The sequence below is a fragment of the Canis aureus genome, chromosome 16 (genome assembly GCF_053574225.1).
Source record: "Canis aureus isolate CA01 chromosome 16, VMU_Caureus_v.1.0, whole genome shotgun sequence".
NCBI lineage: Eukaryota > Metazoa > Chordata > Mammalia > Carnivora > Canidae > Canis > Canis aureus.
Window position 1 is genome coordinate 17,738,479 of NC_135626.1, and position 22,741 is coordinate 17,761,219.

General features: G+C 40.1%; 1 protein-coding gene across 2 annotated transcripts in view; it reads left to right on the forward strand.

Annotated features, from left to right (window-relative positions):
• The first annotated feature begins 10,409 nt into the window (after positions 1-10,409).
• NUFIP2 (nuclear FMR1 interacting protein 2) overlaps positions 10,410-22,741 on the forward strand; it is a 31,788-nt gene continuing 19,456 nt past the window's right edge. Inside the window, exons 1-2 of one of the 2 annotated variants that reach the window (XM_077851936.1) lie at positions 10,410-10,800; positions 16,149-17,870. In XM_077851936.1, coding sequence (XP_077708062.1) covers positions 10,512-10,800; positions 16,149-17,870 — 2,011 coding nt within the window. In that variant the 5' untranslated portion in view covers positions 10,410-10,511. The remainder of the gene's footprint in view (positions 10,801-16,148; positions 17,871-22,741) is intronic. The other variant, XM_077851937.1, reaches the window with a different exon arrangement.

A 22,741-nucleotide genomic window follows, 5' to 3' on the forward strand; every position in this document is an offset into this window, starting at 1 on the left:
AACTCTGAATTTTCAGAATAAAACATTCCTGATCATGCCTGAATTAGAGTTTGGAACAGGAGAAAACTCTACTAAGATCCATGACACTGCAGCTGTTTCTGAATTATGGAGATAAATAGTTCTCTATGTCACCAGTCTTAGACAAGTGGCCATTTCTTTTTTTGTAATGGACATGAGATGAAGAAAGAATAATTTGTTCAATGTTTAGTAAGTGCATTTTACTGGTAGTACACAAGCTGAGGAGAATGCAGTGACACTAAGCATATATTGAGCACCTGCCATGTGCCAGACACTGTGTTAGGCCCCGGGGATAACTCAAAGAATAAGATATACAGGACTTGGAGCTTATAGACTAATAAAGGAGATGAAAAAAATTAACTTACAAATAAAATAACTACAAAGTGTGGCAAGTGGCATGAAAGAAACAAACACAAAAAAATAAGTGGGGGTGGCACTTTGAGTCTAGATATTTAGGGAGAGGTTCCTTGAGTAGGTGACATTTATATAAGTTGACTCCTAGAGGATAAGGAGTCAGTCACAGCAAGACTAGATTAGGGCATGTGGCTAGCCACTGATGATCCATCAAATTGTTTTAGCCAGTATTTGGTTCTGAAAAATTAAGGCAGGCTGAATAGCTCATATTGAAATATTTAATAGTGGCACACCAAGGGTAGGGGAGGTATTGGGAGTGGTCTCCTCTCATGGGGAGAATTTTATCACTGACATTGTTTAAAATTGCCTGCACGTGGTAATAATAAAAATTAGACTGACATTTAGTCAGTTTTACTAGTATTTTAAAATTCTTTACAGACAATGCCCCCATTGTGGGATGAATGTTTGCCCCCCCCGCCAAAAGAGTGTCTATGTCCTAATCCCTGGAACCTATGAATAGCATCTTATATGGTAAACGAGTAAATGTTACCTTATGTGAAGATAGGATTAAGGATTTTGAGAGTATATATTAGATTACCTTTTAGTAGAGCTGAATGCAGGTATTAGGCTGAGAAATTAAGTTATCTAGTTCCTAAGATAAATAGGTATATATTTTGATAGAGCTTATAACTATAGAATTTGATGCTACGTTGGGAGAAATGTTCCTTACTCTTGAGTTTGTACCCAAGTAACTTAACCCGAGTTAAGCTACCTGCCTGGCCTATGTAGGCATTTTATATTTCCATTCCTATTGTACAAGGAGGCCTTCTGGCAGCACATCTAGGCCCTCTCAAGACAGGACTATGGGCCTGGTCCTGGTCACAAGTTTTGGTTTAATACTGACCAGTGTTAGGGACATTCAATCACACTAACTAAACTGGCAAATGACAAAATTCGACGGTTTAAGAATATTTACTAATTCAACGAAGAATGGGGAACTTGAGGGGTGTCTGGGTGGCTCAGATGATTAAGTGTCTGCCTTCAGCTCAGGTCATGATCTTGGGGTCCTGGGATCGGGCCCCACGTCAGGCTCCTGGTGGGAAATCTGCTTCTCCTTCTCCTTCTCCCTCTGCTTGTGCTTTCTCTCTCTCTCTCTTTCTCCCTCCCCTCCCCATATGAATAAATAATATATTTTAAAAAATGAGGATCTTGTGTATGCTATTAGTCTACTTTCTCACCATAAAGGCATATTTCATACATAATATGAAATTATATTCCAAATATAGCAAGGTGACGACATCATAACAAGTAGAGTAAGTCTTATGAATGTTTTTTATCTCTGCAGTAGGCAGCCTCTGAGATGACCTTTAATGAGAGTACAGTATTCATACTCTCCTGTGATCCTCTCCCCTTGTGTGTAGGTTGAACTCATTTCTAAAGAATAGAATGAAGCAGAAGTGATGGAATGTCACTTCCAAGATTAAATTACAAAAAGACTGTGATTTCATCTTGAGTGCTCCCTTTTAAAAAAATTTATTTACTTTAGAGAAAGAGAGGGAGCATGTGCAGGGAGAGGGACAGAGGGAGAGAATCTCAAGCAGACTCCTGGCTGAATTGGGAACATGACATAGGGCTTGATCTCATGACCCATATAATTATGATGTGAGCCGAAATCAAGAGTTGAACACTTAACCAACTGAGCCACTCAGGTGCCCCTTGAGTGATCCCTCTTGTTCTATTATTGAATCTAAGGGAAGACAATTACTATGTGTGCTGCTTATGAAGAGGCCTCCTCGAATCAACAGCCTGTGAGGAACTGAGGTCCTCAGTCCAACCCAATATAAGGAACTGAATCCTACCAACAACCACATGAGTAAGCTTTCTTTTTTCTTTTTTTTTTTAATTTTTATTTATTTATGATAGTCACAGAGAGAGAGAGAGAGGCAGAGACATAGGCAGAGGGAGAAGCAGGCTCCATGCACCGGGAGCCCGACGTGGGATTCGATCCCGGGTCTCCAGGATCACGCCCTGGGCCAAAGGCAGGCGCCAAACCGCTGCGCCACCCAGGGATCCCGAAATCTTCATTTTTTAAAAATACTTTAAAAAATACTCTTTTAAAATATACTTTTTTAATTTTTTAAATTTTTTATTTTTTAAAATACTTTTTAAAATAAATACTCTTTTTTTAAATAAAAGGAATAAATACTCAATGTACCTTTAGAGGAAACAGAAAAGCAAAAGAGAAGAAACTAAAAATCAACTCTGTATGTGCTGCTCAGAGGACTGCTATTGAGACTGAATGCACTATTGCTTTTAGTTGACATTTGCATATCTTTTTTTCTTTAACATTACTAACAAGACTTTTTGTCACCATTAAAAGTCTGAATTTTAAACAGCTTCTTGGGTTGGTGGCTCATATCTATCAACTTGTTCAACTTCAGCACCTGTCTCATCCTAAGTCATTTTTTCAGAGCTACCACCTTCATCATGAAGCCCCATGAGATTTCCCAGTACAAACTCAGGGTTTTCAGCATCTTCACTTTTCAAACAATGACATCATAGAGTGAAGAAGCAGACTGGCAAGCCTTTTCTATGTCTTTCCTAATGCAGCATGGAAGCAGTTTATTGACTTCTTTCAAGTCATTTGTTTGTACCTCTCAGGTCATGATTTCCATCTTCTTCTCCTGGATTTGGCAGACCTATTGGTAGTTAGCAGAAGAGGTCTTCCAAATCTGATTATTGAGAATTTTTTTTTAAGTAGGCTCCATGCCAGTGTGGGCTCGAACTCACAAACCTGACATCAAGACCTGAGCTGAGATCAAGATTCAAATGCTTGAGCCACCCAGGTGCCCCTGACTATTGAGATTTTTAGTAAAACCAACAATAGAATAGACAGAGAAAATAACTATTGGTAGTCTTGACATCAATATGAGCTTCAACCATGGTCTGCCATTTTTGATCATGGAGCACATTTTGTCACTAGTAAAATCCATGCCTATGGAAGTTAGGCAGTTTTTGGCCTGAATATCCTCAGTAATTAGCTTAGGTTTTCGAAATGCAACTTCATCATTCAGCAGATCAGCAAGGCATACTTCAAAAACACCACTCTTGAGGCCATCATATGCAATTTTCATTCCTTGAGTGCTCTGGACTAGTGTTTTTATTTCTTATATTGAACACAGCTGGTGCTTTCACATCATACCATATTTCTAGAAAATGGATTAGCCATTTTCTTCTTGGCAACCTTCTTGAGCCTTTCATAAAGTGCTTTTTCTTGCCTACTGCCATGGTGCTGTTCAGACAGCCAAAAGGGCTATTTGCCTATCCTTTCAAAAACTGGGAAAACAGTCTATTCTTGGTTAACTTGCTCATTGATTTCTCTGAAACTCAGTTTCTTTAATGAAATATATCTGAGGGTTTACTTTTATATATCTAATATTTAATAATTTAGTATCACTAACATTTAATATTTGGTACCACTTACTAATATTATAAACACTATACTCAACAACTTTGTTTGTATTATCTTGTTTAAACTTGACTATAACTTGTGAGTTAGGCAATAATATTACTTCCATTTTTCAGCTGAGTAAGCTAAAGCTTAGAGACATTAAATAATTTGTCCAAACAAGGTCACTAAGGTAGCAGTAGTGAGATCCCTTCTCATTTCTGTCTGACTTTATACCACTCTGCTATAGTTTCTCCCTCAAACTTTCCCATAATGGTTTTCATAAAAGCAAAATGTCATTTTTAAAAACTTTCATATTTAGAAAAGTTGTCATATTCAGTTATTAAAAGACTAACCTAATTTACCCATACCTCTGTTCAATTCCTTTGAAAGGTTTTTGAAGTTAGTGTCTCTAGGCAAAAATATTAAGATCTAAAGGAAATATACATGAATAAAATTCTTTCCCTGCTGAAATAAAACAGTGGATGTTACTAGTGATTTGCCTCATTTTGAAACTGGAACTATCATCACAAAGCTAATTTCCATTTATATAAAACTACATAATATTGTTTCTGATTACAATTTCTGTAAAGTTATAATCAATTGCTACAGTTGAAAAACTCAACTTTTACCAGCCAAATTTCCTGCTGTTATATAGTTTTATTATAACAAAATAAAAGGCTAATCTGGGAAGAAGAGCAGAGATATGTAATCATGACATGTTAGAGTGGGAAGAAATTTAGAGCCTCTTTGCCCATTCTCCATATTTTAGAGAGGAAAAAACTGAGGTCCAGAGAGTTAAATATTTCTGTATCTCTTAAGTTGTCATAGTGCACAAAATGAAGATTAAAGGTATGTAAAAAGTGATTTTGTTGATAATTAAGACAATCTTGTAAATATATTTAACCAAGTTCCAAAACTGAATCAGTAAGAGAAATGAATTAAAAAAACAAAACAAGGGGTGCCTAGCTGGCTCAGTCAGAGGAGCATGTGGCTTTTGATTTTGGGGGTCATGAGTTTGAGCCCCACATTGGGTATAGAGATTACTTAAAAATAAATAAATAAATAAACTTTAAAAAACAAAATGAAACAAAATAAACAACACCCAAATAGCAAAAAGCATAATGCTTGGTACATAAAATATGCCTAATAAATATTTGTGAATGAACAAATGAATAAAAAGAATTATTGCAAAAAAAAAAAAAAAAGAATTATTGCTTTCATTTTTCAAGTTCCCTCATAGTCCTTGAATTCATATTTTATTTGCAATAATAATATGTATATATAATTTGTTACTTGGCTTTTTGCACTTGAGTTATAGTGTCAATATTTTTTTGTATTGTTATAAAATATGACTATAACCTTTGAAACTACCTATTGAAGTTACAACACTTCTGAGATTCACAAATGACTGTTAAACAGGGTAAATCTCAGTTTGGGGAGCCCTCCCTTATTAAGGAGTAAAATACAAAAATATATTACTTTAAAAAATTATACAAAGTAATGAAAAAATATCTAGCTCTTTCAAAAGGCCATTTCTAGCGCTTTGGAGGGGCTGTGTATTGAAGGGCCCTGAATCTTCACTAGCTTCACAGTATATCTTCTTCTGTTAATAATCAGACACTATCTTCATGGTGGTTATGGTACAGCTTGAATGTTTTTCAAAAGATTACTAAAATTTTAGAAATGTATATCATTTTGATAGTGTTAGAAATTCTTTCTATCCAGCCAATCTGGAATCTATTCCAGGCCCTGTTATGAACTTGGTGGCTTTTTATGATAAGCAAATTTCTTTATTTCCTCAGGCCTCAAATTCCTCATCTGTTGAATGGACTTAGTATCTATCTTAAAGACTTAGAAATGAAAATTGGGCAGCCCCAGTGGCCCAGTGGTTTAGCACTGCCTTCAGCCTGGGGTGTGATCCTGAAGACCCGGGATAGAATCCCATGTCAGGCTCCCTGCATGGAGCCTGCTTCTCCCTCTCTCTGTGTCTCTGCCTCTCTCTCTGTCTGTCATGAATAAATAAATAAAATCTTAAAAAAAAAAAAAAAGACTTAGAAATGAAAATAAAGATAAGGGTGGCTGGGTGGCTCAGTCCATTAAGGCATGTCTGCCTTTGGCTCAGATCATGATCCCGGGGTCCTGGAATGGAGTCCAACATCCAGCTCCTTGTTCAGTGGGGAACTTGCTTCTCCCTCTCCCTGTTGCTCCCCCTGCTTGTGCATTCTCTGTGTCAAATAAATGAATAAAATCTTAAAAAATAAAAAAATAAAATACTTGATATAGTTCCTGGCACATAGTAAGTGCTCAATAAATATTAGCAACTATCATAGAAATAGCTAAAACATTAACTTACCACATGTAGGAACCTCCCAGCTCCATTATAACTTCCTACATTGACTGTAGATAAAATATGCTATAAAATGAATTTCAAAGGATTGTGCAGCTTCAATTTTTATTACTTTAATTTTTGAAAATGTTACCATGAAAGTAATAGCTACATATATAACTAAACATTTGGAAAATAGAGAAAAGGAGAAAAAAAAAAAAAAGAAAAGGAGAAAAAAAGGATCCATAATTTTACCAGACTTGTTATATTTTCTTGTTGTGTTTTACTCCTTAGTACAGCTATGCTATTTTATTTAAAAAAATGCTTGAAATAAGTATACCCAATTATTCTCTCTTCACAGAGCTTTGGTATTATGGCATTATTGTTTTCAAATACATGGCAAATTTCAAATATATTTTGCATAAAACTTTTAGAGAAATCAGGTGGAAGAAAAGGTACATATTTTACTGTTGTATTTCCATACTTATTATTTTTTCTTTAAAAATTTTATTTATTTATTCATGAGAGCCACACAGAGAGAGGCAGAGACATAGGCAGAGGGAGAAGCAGGCTCCCTGCAAAGAGCCTGATACGGGACACGATCCTGGAACCCCGGGATCATTCCCTGAGCCAAAGGCAGACGCTCAACCACTGAGCCACCCAGGCATCCCTCCATGAATTTTATTTTATTTTATTTTATTTTTTAATTTTTTTTTTATTTATTCATGATAGGCACACAGTGAGAGAGAGAGAGAGGCAGAGACACAGGCAGAGGGAGAAGCAGGCTCCATGCACTGGGAGCCTGACGTGGGATTCAATCCCGGATCTCCAGGATCGCGCCCTGGGCCAAAGGCAGGCGCCAAACCGCTGTGCCACCCAGGGATCCCCCCTCCATGAATTTTAAATATTCATGTTTTTACAAGGTTATGAGGCTAGCGTACATAGAACTTAATATTCTGCATTTTTTTCTTACATTATACACAAGCCTTTCTCTATACTGCTACATGCTACTAAGGCAACATTCATAATAACTATAGCACCTGAAAGCAAGGCTTAATTTCCCAAAATTCATACAAATGTATGTGAAGAAAGTAAGGTAGGCTAAGGTGTGGTAAGTCAGAAGCTCAGAGTAAATGCTTTTGGTTTGGCTGCAACTATAATGTAGAAAATGGGAGAAAGAGATGTTAGACCTCAGGAATTCTTGCCTTCTAACTAAATGTCTAAATCAAGAAAGGAATATAAACTCCTATCAACATTATTCTAACTTGTACATAAACTTTTATTTCTTGGGACACGTGGGTGGCTCAGTGGTTGAGCATCTGCCTTTGGCTCAGGGCGTGATCCCGGGATTCTGGGATCAAGTCCCACATGGGGTTCCTGCAGGGAGCCTGCTTCTCCCTCTGAGGCCTATATCTCGGCCTCTCTCTGTGTCTCCCATGAATAAATAAATAAATATTTTTTAAAAACAACTTTTATTTCTCCTTTAATAGATGAGAAAGTGGTGGAATACTGTTGAGTAGCAAAGACTTATTTGTCACAATGTTATTACTGGGGTTTTAGCTCTTAAAATTGGGTAAATGTACTCCCTACCACACAGTAAAGGGGTTTTTCTTCAAAATTTAATAAGGCAGGGGATTCCCGGGTGGCTCAGTGGTTTAGCGCCTGCCTTTGGCCCAGGGTGTGATCCTGGAGTCCCAGGATCGAGTCCCACGTCAGACTCCTGCATGGAGCCTGTTTCTCCCTCTGCCTTTGTCTCTGCCTCTCTCTCTCTCTCTCTCTCTCTCTCTCTCATGAACAAATAAATAAAATCTTTAAAAAAAATTTAATAAGGCAACACAAATCCTCACTATAAAGAACAAGTCAAGATCCGGTCATGGTTGTCTGGACTCAGTGACACAGGCTGTTGTAAAAGGTTTTACCTTTTAATTATGCTTTTGTGTTGGTATTCATTTATTTCAGAGCACCAGGTTTTCCCCTGAAGCTTCTTTGTTCCTTTAATATTGTCCTGCTGTAGGAAATCAAGCCACATTTTATTTATTTAGGATTTAATTTTTTTAAAGATTTTATTTATTTATTTGAGAGAGAGAGTGCACATGAGCACATTTGTAGGAGGAGGGGCATGCAGAGGGAGAGGGAGAAGAAGCAGACTCCTCGCTGAGTTGGGAGCCCAACAGGGCTCCTATCCCAGGAACTGGGGATCACTTAACCCACTGAGCCACCCAGGCGCCCCTAAAATTTTATTTTTAAGTAATCCTCACACCCAACAGGGGCTCAAACTCAAAACCCCAAGATACAGTCACGTGTTCCACTGACGGAGCCAGCCAGATGTCCCTCAAGCCACATTTAAAAACTGTAAAATAGGAGATCCTTGGGTGGCTCAGCAGTTTAGCACCTGCCTTCAGCCCAGGGCATGATCCTGGAGTCCTGGGATCAAGTCCCACATCAGGCTCACTGCATGGAGCCTGCTTCTCCCTCTGCCTGTGTCTCTACCTCTCTCTCTCTCTCATGAATAAATAAAACCTTTAAAAAAACTGTAAAATATACATTGAGGAAACAATGCATATGTCCCTTGTCAAATGAATAAAACAAAATGTGGCATATACATACAATGGAACATCATTCAGCATTAAAAAAAAGGAGGGGCACCTGAGTGGCTCAGGGTTGGGATTAGTGGGGAGCCTGTTTCTCCCTCTCCCTTTGCCTGCTGCTCCCTCTGCTTGTGCTCTCTCTCTTTCTGCCAAATATATAAATAAAAAATCTTTTTTAAAATAAAGTAATAAAATAATAAAATAAAAAGGAAGGAAAATTTGATACATACTACAAAATGATCAACCTCAAAGATATGGTAAATGATTAAATAAGCCAGATACAAAAGCATAAATATTGTGTGGTTCAATTTGTATATCACAGAGACAGAAAATAAAATATTGGTTAAACAGGGCGTGGGGGAGGAAAGTGGGGGAATTGTTTCATGGGTACAGAGTTTCAGTTTGGGATGTTGAAAAAGTCCTGGAGATGGACAGTGGTGATGGGTGCACAACACTGTGAATGTACCTACTGCCACTGAACTGTATACTTAAAAATGTTTAAAGTGGTAAATTAAACATGTTTTATGCTAAATTAAGAAAATCCCCCTCGATGTAACATATATTGGGAATAGTGTATTATACATAATATTCTGTTTAAGAAGTAATTATAAAGCAAATACATGTGTAATCACCATCTAGGTCAAGAAATAAAATATTATCAAAGGGTATTCCTGTGGCCCTCTCCAACAAAACGCTTCTCCTCCTTTCTGAGTAACACTCTCACTCACAATGTTCCTGACTAACCCTTGGTTTTAAAAAAAATAAGGTTGTGATGTGATAATGCAGGATAAATTAAATCAACATTACAAAATCAATGGAGCATTTCTTTAAATTCCAATATTTTCCATACATGCAATATTTTTTTAATTAATAGCTTTTAAAGTGCCCTCTCTCCTTTCACTCCTGAAACTCTTCATATTCTACAACTTATCTTGGTTCTACAGTGGACCTCACCTGGAGTTAAAAACAACAACAACAAAGCTACTTCACTGTTGAGTTTAGATTTTCATGCCTCCTGCTCTCCCTTGCCTCCAACTACAAAGAAACAATGATTTAAACCCTTTGTGCCCTTTTAGAAAATTACACAGATACCCCATTGTGGAACCCTATAATCCCTTCGTGGAAAGGAAGAGATTAGCATATGAATACAAAGCAAAATGAATCCAGAATACAAAATGATCTACTGGATTGTGAAGCTCTTGTATTCTTAAAAAATGTATTTATTTCCTCTTTTTGTATTGCCCCTTTAGTGGTTCTCAGGGTTAAGGGAACTGAGCTTCCCCTCTGATTACCCGGAAAAGGATTAAAAAAAAAAAAAAAGCTAACATTCTAGGAGGTGCAAAACCAACAGATGGCTCCCAGAGCCAGTGGAATCGCCAGTGGAATCTGCTACACTCGACGTGAGTTTGCTTGCGGGCGAGGAGTGTAGAAAGTGCTGTTCGCAGACTGCGCGGTGAAGGAGAGAAAGCGACAGAAGAGAGAGCCATAGTGCTGACGTTGAAGGCCCGGCCCTGTGAGGTTGCACGGGGTAAGTGGCGTTGGCCAGGAGGCAGTAGCGAAGGGGAAGGAAAGAGGATTTGGGCTAGGGGCGGGGCCTGCGGCGCAGCGTGCGTCCTGATTGCTGGAGCGCCGCTGCCAATCTCGCAGAATCGCTCGGTTAACCAGTGCGCTGGCTAGACGCGCTCAGATATACTGAGTGAGCCCTGAGAAGCAGTCTCAGATCCTGACGGTGCCGCAGCCCGCAGCCTCAGCCAGGGAGTCCCAGCCGCTTTCAATGGAGGAGAAGCCCGGCCAGCCACAGCCTCAGCACCATCACAGCCACCACCATCCGCACCATCACCCCCAGCAGCAGCAGCAGCAGCAGCAGCAGCCGCCGCACCACCACCACCATTATTATTTCTACAACCACAGCCACAACCACCATCACCACCACCATCACCAGCAGCCTCACCAATACCTGCAGCATGGAGCCGAGGGCAGCCCCAAGGCCCAGCCTAAGGCGCTGAAACATGAGCAGAAACACACCCTCCAGCAGCACCAGGAAACGCCGAAGAAGAAAACAGGTCTGGGAGGGAGGACGAGTGGGGGAAGGGGAATGGGGGTGGGGGGTAGAGGGGATGGGGGTGGGGCTGGATGTGGAAAGCGCGGACGCGGTCGGAGAGAGAGAGAGAGAGAGAGTGTGTGTGTGTGTGTGTGTGTGTGTGTGTGTGTCTCGGTGTCCTGCGGGTCCGGGGAAGCCCCCTTCCATTCTCCCAAAGCCCGGGCTGGGCCGCGGGGTTTGCAGCGCCCTCTCCTTCTCCTCGGCATGGGAGAGGCCCAACCAGGCCAGTGTGACCTTCTCGGCCCCCGCCCGGGCTGGAGGGAGACCTGCAGGGTCGGCCTTGGGAATCTAGCCTCATTATTCCTTTCCCGTTTACCTTCCTGAGGCTCCAGAGGAACCTGAATTTGGTGGCCCTGAGTTAGGGTGAACATACCCCCCCAAAGCCCGCGGGGTGTATCTCTAGAAGGCCTAGCGAATCTCGACGCGGGTGGTGTCGCGAGACCCTCTTGCAGGCGGCGAGGCGAGGGGGTAGGTGGGCAGAGTTGAGGAAGTGTCCTCCCTCACCCGCTACCCCAAGCCCACCTGTGGCCTTGGGGTTCCCCGTCTGGGGGGGGCGGCCAGGACCCCTCGACTCTCGAGTCATTTCTACCTCTGCGCGCCTTTTCTGGGCACCGGACCCCGCAGTCTACCCTCGCGGCTCCTCCCGAGCCCGGCGCCCGGGCCCGCTCCCCCCAGAGCCGGCGCGGCTGGAATGTTCTCTCCTCCTCGCGGGGCCGCTTCCTGTCCGCCATGTTGGAAGCCGATTCCTGTCACCGACTCCGGCCCGCTGAGGAGCGGAGGGGGAAGGGTGTCGAGGGGGCTCGGCGCGGCGGAGCTGGGGGGGCTCAGGATCCCCACCCGCGGTCGCCTCCCACCCCCCGCCCTGCGGGGGCGCCGTCGCCCCCGGCCGTGGCCTCCCCTCCCCCCGTCGCCGGCCGGGTTGTGTAACCCGGTGGCGGCCGCGCGGCCCCGGGCGGGTCCCTGGGGTGAGGGGCGGGGGCGGTTGGGGTGGGGGAGGGAAGCGGCCACGAGGGGAGCGGCCTGCAGCGGGCCCCGCGCGCCAGCGGCCGCGTTTCCCGCTCCCGGGTGCGGCGGGAGGCGCGGGCGGTCCGGGTGGGGAGCCGGCCTCGAAGTGGGGCCGGGAGGAGGAGGCCGCGGGCGACTGCTGCGGCGCTCCTTGGGGCAGGAGGGCTGGGGGCGGGGGGGATACATTTTGGGTAAAGGCGGTGCCTGAAGGCCGGGTGGGGTACCCAGCGGGAACCAGGCTCCCCGGTCACGAGTTTCTCTGCCACAGGAACCTCGGCTCCTGCCAGGTTCGCTCACGACTCCGCCTCTCAGGCTTTCACTTGGGCCCTCTCTTCAAGCAGCTCATTTTTACAAAAAAAGCTTGTTCTAGCTCCCTCCAGTCCCCCAGCATTTACCTTCTGGGCTTGGGTGTAGCGATTTCGAGGAGAGGGATTAGAAAAATGATCGGATGGGGTAGAGGGTGAGTTTTTTTGACCCCTATTTCTTGTCCTTAAGGGAGAAACGAGGTGGCTCATCCATGAGGTTGGCTCACTACCATCTTGCCTCAGACGAGGCTGTTTTCCATTTTTAAAGGAAAGGTGTTTTCCTATTTTCAAATTGATACGATCCCCAAACTCTTGATTTTCACAAATGTTAAATTGAGAGTAAAAGTAATTTTAGAAGACATTTGAGAAGAAATGAGCTTAAAACCTTGGAATCAGGCAGGGTTTTTTTGTTTTGTTTTTTGTTTTTTTACAAATTAAAGGTTCTTTGTAAATTAAGAAATGAAGGGAATGATAAGAAAATGTTAAACCCAGCAAATCAAATGTGATGCAGTTACTGAGAGCTGGAGAAAAATTCCTATTCTATTGAAGATTTAATGTAACTTGAAGACAAATTGGAATGCCAGATTTTCCACTTCTGGGATGGGTAGGGACATCACGTGTGCAGTAGAAATGAGAATGTAAATGTATTGAGTATTTAATCATAACAGATTTGAAACAGTTTGAAACTATTAGAAAGTATACAACATTAAATGTTTTAACGTTAGGTCTTTTTCAACTTAGAGGAAAGAATCTTGCTTTATTATGGTTGTGTGGAATATAAAGCAGTATTACTGTTCACATTGGAAAATTTTGAAACATTGCTCAGGTATTATACCCCTGCAGGAATCTCCTCTACAGATAGAAACAGCCCCTGAACCATTCAAGGTGGTATTCTTTAAATTAATAGGTCTATCCTGGAAGAGGATAAAGAGGGGGAAACTGGGTTTAGCAATTTTGTGAGAATGTAAACAATTTGGGATAATAGTTTTCCATGTGTGGCCTGGTCGCAGTACTGTTGCTTCAACATGTGTAATACTAATTTACTAAGAAAACTTAGGACTTTTTAAATATATCTAATATGTTGAAGTGGGCTTTTATGACCCATTACCCATAAACCTATAAAGAGGAACCTGTTTCTTTTTCCAGAAGAGGGCACTAGAGAGGGTCAGATGTGTTCAGTATTTTCGGTTTCTATTCCAAAAGCTAGATTTATCAGTACTGAAGTTTTGCAGAGTCCTTTTGAAGTAGGGTTAGATGCTTTAGCACAGCAAACCTAAATAATAAAAGTACAAGGAGCCCTTTGATTTCTTTCAGTAATTCTGTGGTATTTGCATTTTTCTTAAATACCTAAGTTTTAAAAAGAAAATGTCCCTGGTACACTTTGCATTCCAGCAAAGTTGCTATGGAAAAAATTTTAAATAGTTAGAATGAGCTGTTGTTAGCCTAATTGTTATTAAAACATGGGAATGTAAGTATAGTGGCTTTTGAGCTGTTATTAAATTGTTTGGTGATTTCTGATATTGGAGCCACTAAATACTAGTAATTTTAGGAAAAATTATTCTGGTTCACTTAAAAGTCTTAGCTTTGGTCCAAGTTAGTTTGGACATTGGGGTGGGGTTTTTTTTGTTTTTGTTTTTCCTTTCTAAAATTGCTTTCTTATCTTTGAGAAAGTTATGGCTAGTGGGCCCAAGAGTCCAAACCTTTGTTTAGCATATTAGGTTGTTAAGTGGTATATGTAGTTTTCTTCTTCTTAGTCTAGAGATGTACACAGGTAAAACTTGCATCTGTTAAAAACATTGATAGCTTCATTTTAGGAACTAGTTGCTTTTCTGAAGAAAGAAAAACCTTTCAGAAAACATCCTAAGCAGCGATCTTCTAGTAGTTTCATAGCTAGAATTTTTCCACCTAAAGTTTGATTTGAGTAGCTGTCAGAAAAAACCTCTTTCAGCAGCCAAAAAATTTAAAATACAACTACATAAATTAGGGGCTTTAGCAAAATATAGTTTTTATGGTACAACTTTTGTGCCACTCAATCTTAGGAATGATTATAGTCTTGAGTTATTTTCTGAAAGTACAATAGAAGAAAATGCCTTGCCTTTATTTGTTCATTCTTCGTGTCCTTTTTCTCTGATATAGAATGAGTGTCTTAAAATAAGAGTAAATCCTGTTGTTCATCTTCCCAGATTATGCTCTAGATCACATAAAATTCTTTTAAAACCATGGTTCTCAAACCTTTTTTTTTTTTTTTTTTAATTATTTATTCATGACAGACAGAGAAGAGAGGCTGAGACATAGGCAGAGGGAGAAGCAGGCTTCTTGCAGGGAGCCTGATGTGGGACTCCATCCCAGGACCTCAGGATCAAGCCCTGAGCTGAAGGCAGATGCTCAACCACTTACCCATCCAGGCATCCCTGGTTCTGAAACTTAAAAAAAATCTTAGATCCTTTATGCTTTAGAATGCACAAAGAGCTTTTACTGTGGTTATATTTATTGATATTTGCTATGCTGGGAATTACAACAAAATTTCAAAACAAGAATATACACCTCACATTCCTTTTAGTCTTCATAGGCGGAAGGCCTGCAAGGATGAAAGTGACAAAGGCAAATTATTTGGTATTCTTATTGGACACCCCTCCCTAGCCCCCTGAAAAGCTGCCTTAAATGAATGTGTGTGTATCTGTTTCTAATGATTTGACCTCAAAAGGCTTTGGGGAACATTTCACAGAAAGACAGATAACTAATACCATTATTTTACTGGTAAGGAAATATGAAAAGCTATTGTTAGCCTAATTGAATAACGTATAGTAATAAACTTCATGGTAGTTGAAGGTCTTAAACTTGAACACTGGGGATCCCTGGGTGGCTCAGCAGTTTAGCCCCTGCCTTCAGCCCAGGGCGTGATCCTGGAGGCCCCAGGATCCTGTCCCCCATCAGGCTCCTTGCATGGAGACTGCTTCTCCAACTCTGCCTGTGTCTCTCCGCCTTCTCTCTTTCTGTGTCTCTCATGAATAAATAAATAAAATCTTAAAAAAAAAAAAAAAAAAAACTTGAACACCATAACACTTTAAAATTAGGTACCTTTCATTGTAGTTTTGCACCACAAGTGATGCAGTATTATGTAGTGATAGGAAACCATGTTATAGGCAGCCTGGAGTTCAGATTTCCAGTTCTCTACTTTGTGACTTGGGCAAATTAATTTCTCTAGTCTGCTTACCCAGATGTAAAATGAAGAAAATATATCTTAGAGTTAGAAACATTGGTATATAGGTGTTTTGGTTTCATACATTGACAGAATGATCTAATGTCTGGGAAATGTCAATAAATTTAAGACTACTGTAGGAAAAAGTTCACAAGTATTTGATTTTTGTTTAGCGGAATGCAGTAGAAAGAAACTGCTTATGGTGACTACCAGCCATTCCTGGTTTCATAGAAAGGGATTTAAAAAAATTTTTTTAAGGATTTTATTTATTTGAGAGTGCGTGGGGGTGGGGTAGAGGGTAGACTCCCCACTGAGCAAAGAGTCTGATGTGGGACTCCATCCCAGGACCCTGAGATCAGAGCCTGAGTCAAAGGCAGACATTTAACCAACTGAACCACCCAGGCACCCCTAGAAAGGGATTCTTTAACTTCCCTGTAATACATAAAATTAACATACTGGCATAATTTGATTTTTACCCAGAGGGTAGCCCTGCTGTTAATTGTAAAGGAAATTTTATAACAGCCTTGTGAGAACAATGGGGAAGTTGATTTGTTAAATGAGAGGAATTAATGGCATACTGCTTAAGTTTTTTGTGACCTCAGACTTTGGTTTGAAACCAGCTTGTTTCAGTTTCTTGCTTGGTAGACTTCTAATCAGTAATATGGGGTTCACAAGTGTTTTCTTGTAGTTGTGAAATAACATAGTCAAGTTAATATGCTCATAGCATAGTCTCTTTGAATGTTAGGTATTACTGTAATTTATATATTGTAAAAAAAACCTTTTTTTCCCCCCTCTCTCTAGGCTATGGTGAATTGAATGGTAATCCTGGAGAAAGAGAAATATCTTTAAAGAGCCTGGGTTCTGATGAAGCTACCAACCCTATTTCCAGGGTGCTCAATGGCAACCAACAAATTGTAGACACTAATTTGAAGCAGACTGTAAAGGCCAGCACCTTTGGGAAAGCAGGAATTAAAACCAGGAATTTCATTCAGAAAAACAGTATGGACAAAAAGAATGGGAAGTCTTATGAAAATAAATCTGGAGAGAACCAGTCTGTAGACAAGACCGATACTGTAGCAATTCCAAATGGTGTTGTAACAAATAATTCTGGCTATATTACTAATGGTTATATGGGCAAAGGAGCAGATAATGATGGTAGTGGATCTGAGAGCGGATATACCACTCCTAAAAAAAGGAAAGCTAGGCGCAATAGTGCCAAGGGTTGTGAAAACCTTAATTTAGTGCAGGACAAAATAATGCAACAAGAGACCAGTGTCCCAAACTTAAAACAGGGACTTGAAAATTTCAAGCCTGACTACAGTGAACAAAAGGGAAATCGAGTAGATGGTTCAAAGCCCATTTGGAAGTATGAAACTGGGCCTGGAGGAACAAATCGAGGAAAACCTGCTGTGGGGGATATGCTACGGAAAAGCTCTGATATTAAACCTGGTGTGAGCAGCAAAAAGTTTGATGATCGGCCCAAAGGAAAGCATGCTTCCGCTGTTACCTCCAAAGAGGACTCGTGGACCCTATTTAAACCACCTCCAGTTTTTCCAGTGGACAATAGCAGTGCTAAAATAGTTCCTAAAATAAGTTATGCAAGCAAAGTTAAGGAAAACCTCAACAAAACTGTACAGAATTCCTCTGTGTCACCATCTTCATCTTCATCTTCTTCGTCTACTGGGGAAACCCAGACCCAATCTTCAAGTCGGTTATCCCAGGTCCCTATGTCAGCGCTGAAATCTGTTACTTCGGCCAACTTTTCTAATGGGCCTGTTTTAGCAGGGACTGATGCAAGTGTATATTCTCCAGGGGGTCAGCCACTGCTAACTACTGCTGCTAATACTCTAACACCCGTCTCTTCTGGGACTGATTCAGTTCTCCAGGACATGAGTCTGACTTCAGCAGCTGTTGAACAAATTAAATCTAGCCTTTTTGTCTATCCTTCAAATATGCAAACTGTGCTATTGAGCACAGCACAAGTGGATCTACCCTCTCAGACAGATCAGCAAAATCTGGGGGATATCTTCCAGAATCAGTGGGGTTTATCATTTATAAATGAGCCCAGTGCTGGCCCTGAGACTGTTCTTGGGAAGTCATCAGATCATAAAGTGATGGAGGTGACATTTCAAGGGGAATATCCTGCCACTTTGGTTTCACAGGGTGCTGAAATAATCCCCTCAGGAACTGAGCATCCTGTGTTTCCCAAGGCTTATGAGCTGGAAAAACGGACTAGTCCTCAAGTTCTGAGTAGCATTCTAAAATCTGGGACTACTAGTGAGAGTGGAGCCTTATCCTTGGAACCCAGTCATATAGGTGACCTGCAAAAAGCAGACACCAGTAGTCAAGGTGCTTTAGTGTTTCTCTCAAAGGACTACGAGATAGAAAATCAAAATCCTCTGGTGTCTCCTACGAACACTTTGTTAGGCTCCGCCAAAGAACAGAGATACCAGAGAGGCCTAGAAAGAAATGATAGCTGGGGTTCTTTTGACCTGAGGGCTGCTATTGTATATCACACTAAAGGTAATTCATTTGTTTTTATATAAAGATTCTTACATAAATTTAATAAGCATTTATTAACTGGTGTATTAAGGGTAAATTTTGGAAGTTTTTATGAGATTTTTTAAGAATTTGGGAACTAAGTTGAGAACAGTGGATAAGCAGTAGATAAATTAATTCAGGGTCTTTGGAAATAGTACTATTTAGAAGGAATGTTCACTTTCAACTTCAAAATGTTTATATATTCACACAAACACAAAAGTACTTGACTTCCTATACCTGCTTCAAAGAATGAAGAGGGATGGGTTGGTGCCCAAAGGGATGACATATTTTCTCATGAGTTCTTTTTAAAAATTTTCTTTGAACAGATGTTTCCTCTCCTTTGCTTTTTATATCATGTACTTCTTTATTAGTGAGCTCACTTGATAGTTCTAATTTGTATAAAATGAGTAGGAGCAGTGTTTTTGAGGAGAAGTCCAGAAAGATGGAGTGTCAAACTATTTCTTCTCTTCCAAGAAGGAATAATGCGTGCTAAGTGGTAACTGGAAAATAATTTTGACAATTGCAATGGCAGGCTCAATTAGCAATGTAGGAACCAGGCTCTTGGGGTCTGTACTTTTCATAGCCCCAAAGCCTCTGTTAAAAAAGGAATCATATCTTTCAAGTTCCATGCTCATAACTTTAGAATATGGTTTGTGTCTTTTTTTTTTTTTTTTTTTAATTAAAGTTTATTTCAGAGAGAGTGAGTATGGAGAGGGGCAGAGGGAGAGGGACACAGTCAGACTCCCTGCTGAGCCGGGAATCTGACATGGGGCTCAGTCCCAGGACCCTGAGATTAACCCACTGAGCCATCCAGGCAGCCCTTTGTGTCTTAAAGAAAAATTTACTGTATGGTATAAACTTATTTAAATCCCTACAGCAAATAATGAGTCTTAGTGAATGATGTTTATAACCTTGGTACTTTTGAGAATGGTGGTTTTTTCAGTCTTCCACTTCGGTCTTCCCCTAGTCCCCTAACAGAAATTTATACCCCATGCATGCATATGCACACCTCAGATATGCTGCACATTCCCATTTTTAACTGGCTCATTTAGGCAGAGACTTGGAGCTGCTGGGAAGGGGCAGCATATCAGATAGTGGGGATGAGGTAATTCCCATATTCTCCCTGGAAGGATCACTGCCTCAGAGATGAATAACAAAGCTATTTATGTGACTTTTAAGCAGATTGCCTCCTCTGCATACCTTTCCTTATCTGCAAACTGGAAGACATTAGTAAAATGAACAGATGTCCTTTTTCTATTTTTCTTCCTTTAGAAAATGGGAGTAAGTAGTAGTATTACCTTATGGGAGTTTAGGAGTAGAAATCCTGGCAGATAAAATTACCTGTCTGTACTTTTTTTCTCCAGCACTGCTGTTGGGAAGTAAATAAATTAATTAGGAAGTGGATGTTTTTAGGAAAGTTAGGACAAAAAAAATTACTTATTTTCTTAAGACTTGTAGTTAATTATAAGTTGGTTCTGCTGGGGGAGTTGGTGTTTTTGGTGATATTTTCTGTGCTATCTGCCCACCAGAGACCACTACTGGGAAAATCTTTACCTGAATATTTTGTATGGGTAATTAGGAACCTGAAGGAATATCTGGTTACGTTCTTCCACAACCTGCAAAAAAGTTTGGGACAAGATGTTCCATGAAGTGGTTGTTGGCTGGTGTTTTTATATGTTTTTATTACGGAGAATTGTAAGCCTTTTTAAATGGGAGTAATAACTCCTATTTATTTATAGGTATTCTGTATGCATTTTTCCTATAGTGACACTAATTAGATCTGAAATTAGTGGTATTTAAATAAGCTAAATGCCCCTACCTGGATGCAGTTATATTTAGTTTTGCTGATATTACTGAAAGATTTGCTTTAGTAAAGTGCATCAATTTGAGTTTCGTAGTTGGGTATTATTGAGATTTAATTGGTATTGATTGTTTTTTCCCCCCCTAACAATGGTTAATGTTCAGTTCAGTTAGTTCCCAAAGTGGCAAGTTCTTTGAATTCCTGCCAAATGTGGATTGGTTCATTAGGTCACTAATTTCTCTTTTCTGTGAGTTTGTTTTGAACCACAACCTTTTCAAGATCTGAAGAACTTTCTCATAAGTGAAGGCTGGCCTTTTTTTTTTTTTTTTTTTTTTTGAGTTGTTTTAAACTCTAAAGGAGGTAATAATCAGTTGGGCTTATTAGACTATCCTTTAAAAGAGCACTTGTATTTTCTTGGTCCTTTAGTGAAGTCTTCTCTTTAAATGTTCAAAAGCAGTCACTTAGTGAGTTAAAGTTAGGCTCAGAAATAGAGGTTTTTATGCATACCTCCTTACTTTAAAAGTAAGCTCAACAACTTTATTTGGAAATAGTAGATAAGAGAGTGCTTAGTGTCAGTTGAGCAGGAATGGTGCATTTTTTAGATTAAACATTAATTACTTGCAGCCTTAGAAATACTGCAGATCCTTTGAAAATCTGAATATTCAGTACATTTGACGATAGGAAATAAAGATACTATGAGGCATAAAAAAGGGATTGGTGGGAAATCTAGTTCTTGGGATTTTTCTTTCAGCTTTTGATATATATTATGCTATTAATTTTTCTTAAGAAATGGGAGGGTTAATCTTTTTATTATCTAGGGGAATATTGTACCATTACATAGCAGTATTAATATTTATGGTGAGATGTAAGTCCTATTTTCTATTTCTCTCAAATGGCACTTAAGGGGCATTTATTACCTTAAAGTAATAGCTTTTTAAATTAACTATGAAAAAATTGATACTCAAAAGTGGAACCTATAATGAACCTCAATGTACCCATTGTCCAGCCAGAACATTTAGAAAGTATTCATTCTTGTTTAACCTATCTACCTTCGCACTTTATTTGGTAGGAATTTCAAAAGCAAATTCCAGGTATCCTAACATTTTGCTAGTTGATACTTTGGTTATGTTTGAGTGATAGCTTTTAATGCACCTACCCAGGACATAGAACTGTTACCTCCTTTAAAGCATTTACTTTTCAAAGGCTTGTAACACTAGACTCAACTTTTTGAGGTGAATCTTTGGTTTTGAAATGGTCATTTGAAGTCATTTGATTCAAAAAGTCCTTTGAAGACAAATCTGTTGAAATAAGGTAGGTTGATGTGAGTCGTGTGTTTGGTCAGTGTTCATTTAAACCAGGTTGATTTATCTTGCCTAACTAATACTGCACGGAACTTCATCAAGTATTCAATGCTGATATTTTGGAGTATTTATTAAAAAATAATTTAATATGGTAAATTTTACCCAGTATGTAGAGATGCAAGGGAGGATGAATAAAATAAGAGAGAGGGCAGCCTGGGTGGCTCAGAGGTTTGGCGCCGTCTTCGGCCCAGGGCATGATCCTGGAGACCCGGGATCGAGTCCCATATCGGGCTCCCTACATGGAGCCTGCTTCTCCCTCTGCTTGTGTCTCTGTCTCTCTCTCTCTCACATAAATAAATAAAATCTTTAAAAAAAATAAAATAAGATAGAATTCTTGATGGTTGACGTGGATCAACATGACAGTTACCTAGTAAAAAATATCCTTGAGGGAACACTAGGCTTTAGTATGAAACTTTAAGAACTTGTTTCTGTGTTACTTCTATAGGTTATTAGCATAAATGACTTGAGGCACTAGATGTGGGCTATACTCCGGATAAAAATGTAGTGGTTCTCATTGCCAGCTAGGATTGGGAACTCTTGAGTCTTAGAGAGCTTTCCTCAGTTTAATCCTACTTTTCTGTTTTCTGCCAGAGTTGTGCAGTAATATACGTGTGTGTGTAGTGTATGTTTTCCTTTCCCTTATAATATAGGCAAAGTACTTTGCTTAGTTATGTAAGACTTTGGCAGGGTGTGTCTTTTTCTTTGAAGAACTTAATTAAGTAGAGGAGAAAACAATACACAAGTTTATAAGGATTTTTTAAAGGTCATATGGATCAAAATAGGGGATTTTAGTGGAAGAAATTTTTTTTTAATTTTTTAAAAAAATTTTTATTTATGATAGTCACACAGAGAGAGAGAGAGGGAGAGAGAGAGAGAGAGGCAGAGACACAGGCAGAGGGAGAAGCAGGCTCCATGCACCGGGAGCCCGATGTGGGATTCGATCCCCAGTCTCCAGGATCGCGCCCTGGGCCAAAGGCAGGCGCCAAACCGCTGCGCCACCCAGGGATCCCTGGAAGAATTTTTAATGGAGTAAAGGTGGGAAGAGTTAATGCAGCCTGTGTTTTCCTGGAGGCAGCAGCATTTAAACTGGGTTTTGATGGATAGGGAAGATTTTTTGACTTAATGGAAATGCAAAGAAGAAGATAATAGATAAGTTGGAAAATCCTGAGTAAATGTAAATATTGGAAGGGATCTGCTTTGGATGTGGTGAAAGGACATAAGAGAAGGAAGGTAAGTTGCTGCCAGATCATCAGATTAGTCTGGAAGGCATTGAGCATCAGGGAGCTGGGCTGGGGGAATGGAGGTGACTTAAACTGACAGAAGACTGGAGTTTTAATGCTTCTATTTCTAATTTCTGTGTACCTAAAAAAATCATGTCATTTTTAATCACTTACCTTATAAAATAAGTGTATCAGCCTTTGTTTTATTCTATCAGATTGTACTAAAGTGCTTTAAAAATTAAGTTGGTATTGCTGACTTGCATTCAGGTAGATTAATGTGGCATCAGTTTTGTGTGTTTTTTTTTTTAAGATTTTATTTATTCATGAGAGAGAGAGGCAGAGACATAGGCAGAGGGAGAAGCAGGCCCCATGCAGGGAGCCCAACGTGGGACTGGATCCCCAGACCCCAGGATCACACCCTGGGCCAAAGGCAGGCACTAAACCACTGAGCCACCCAGGTGCCCCTGTGGC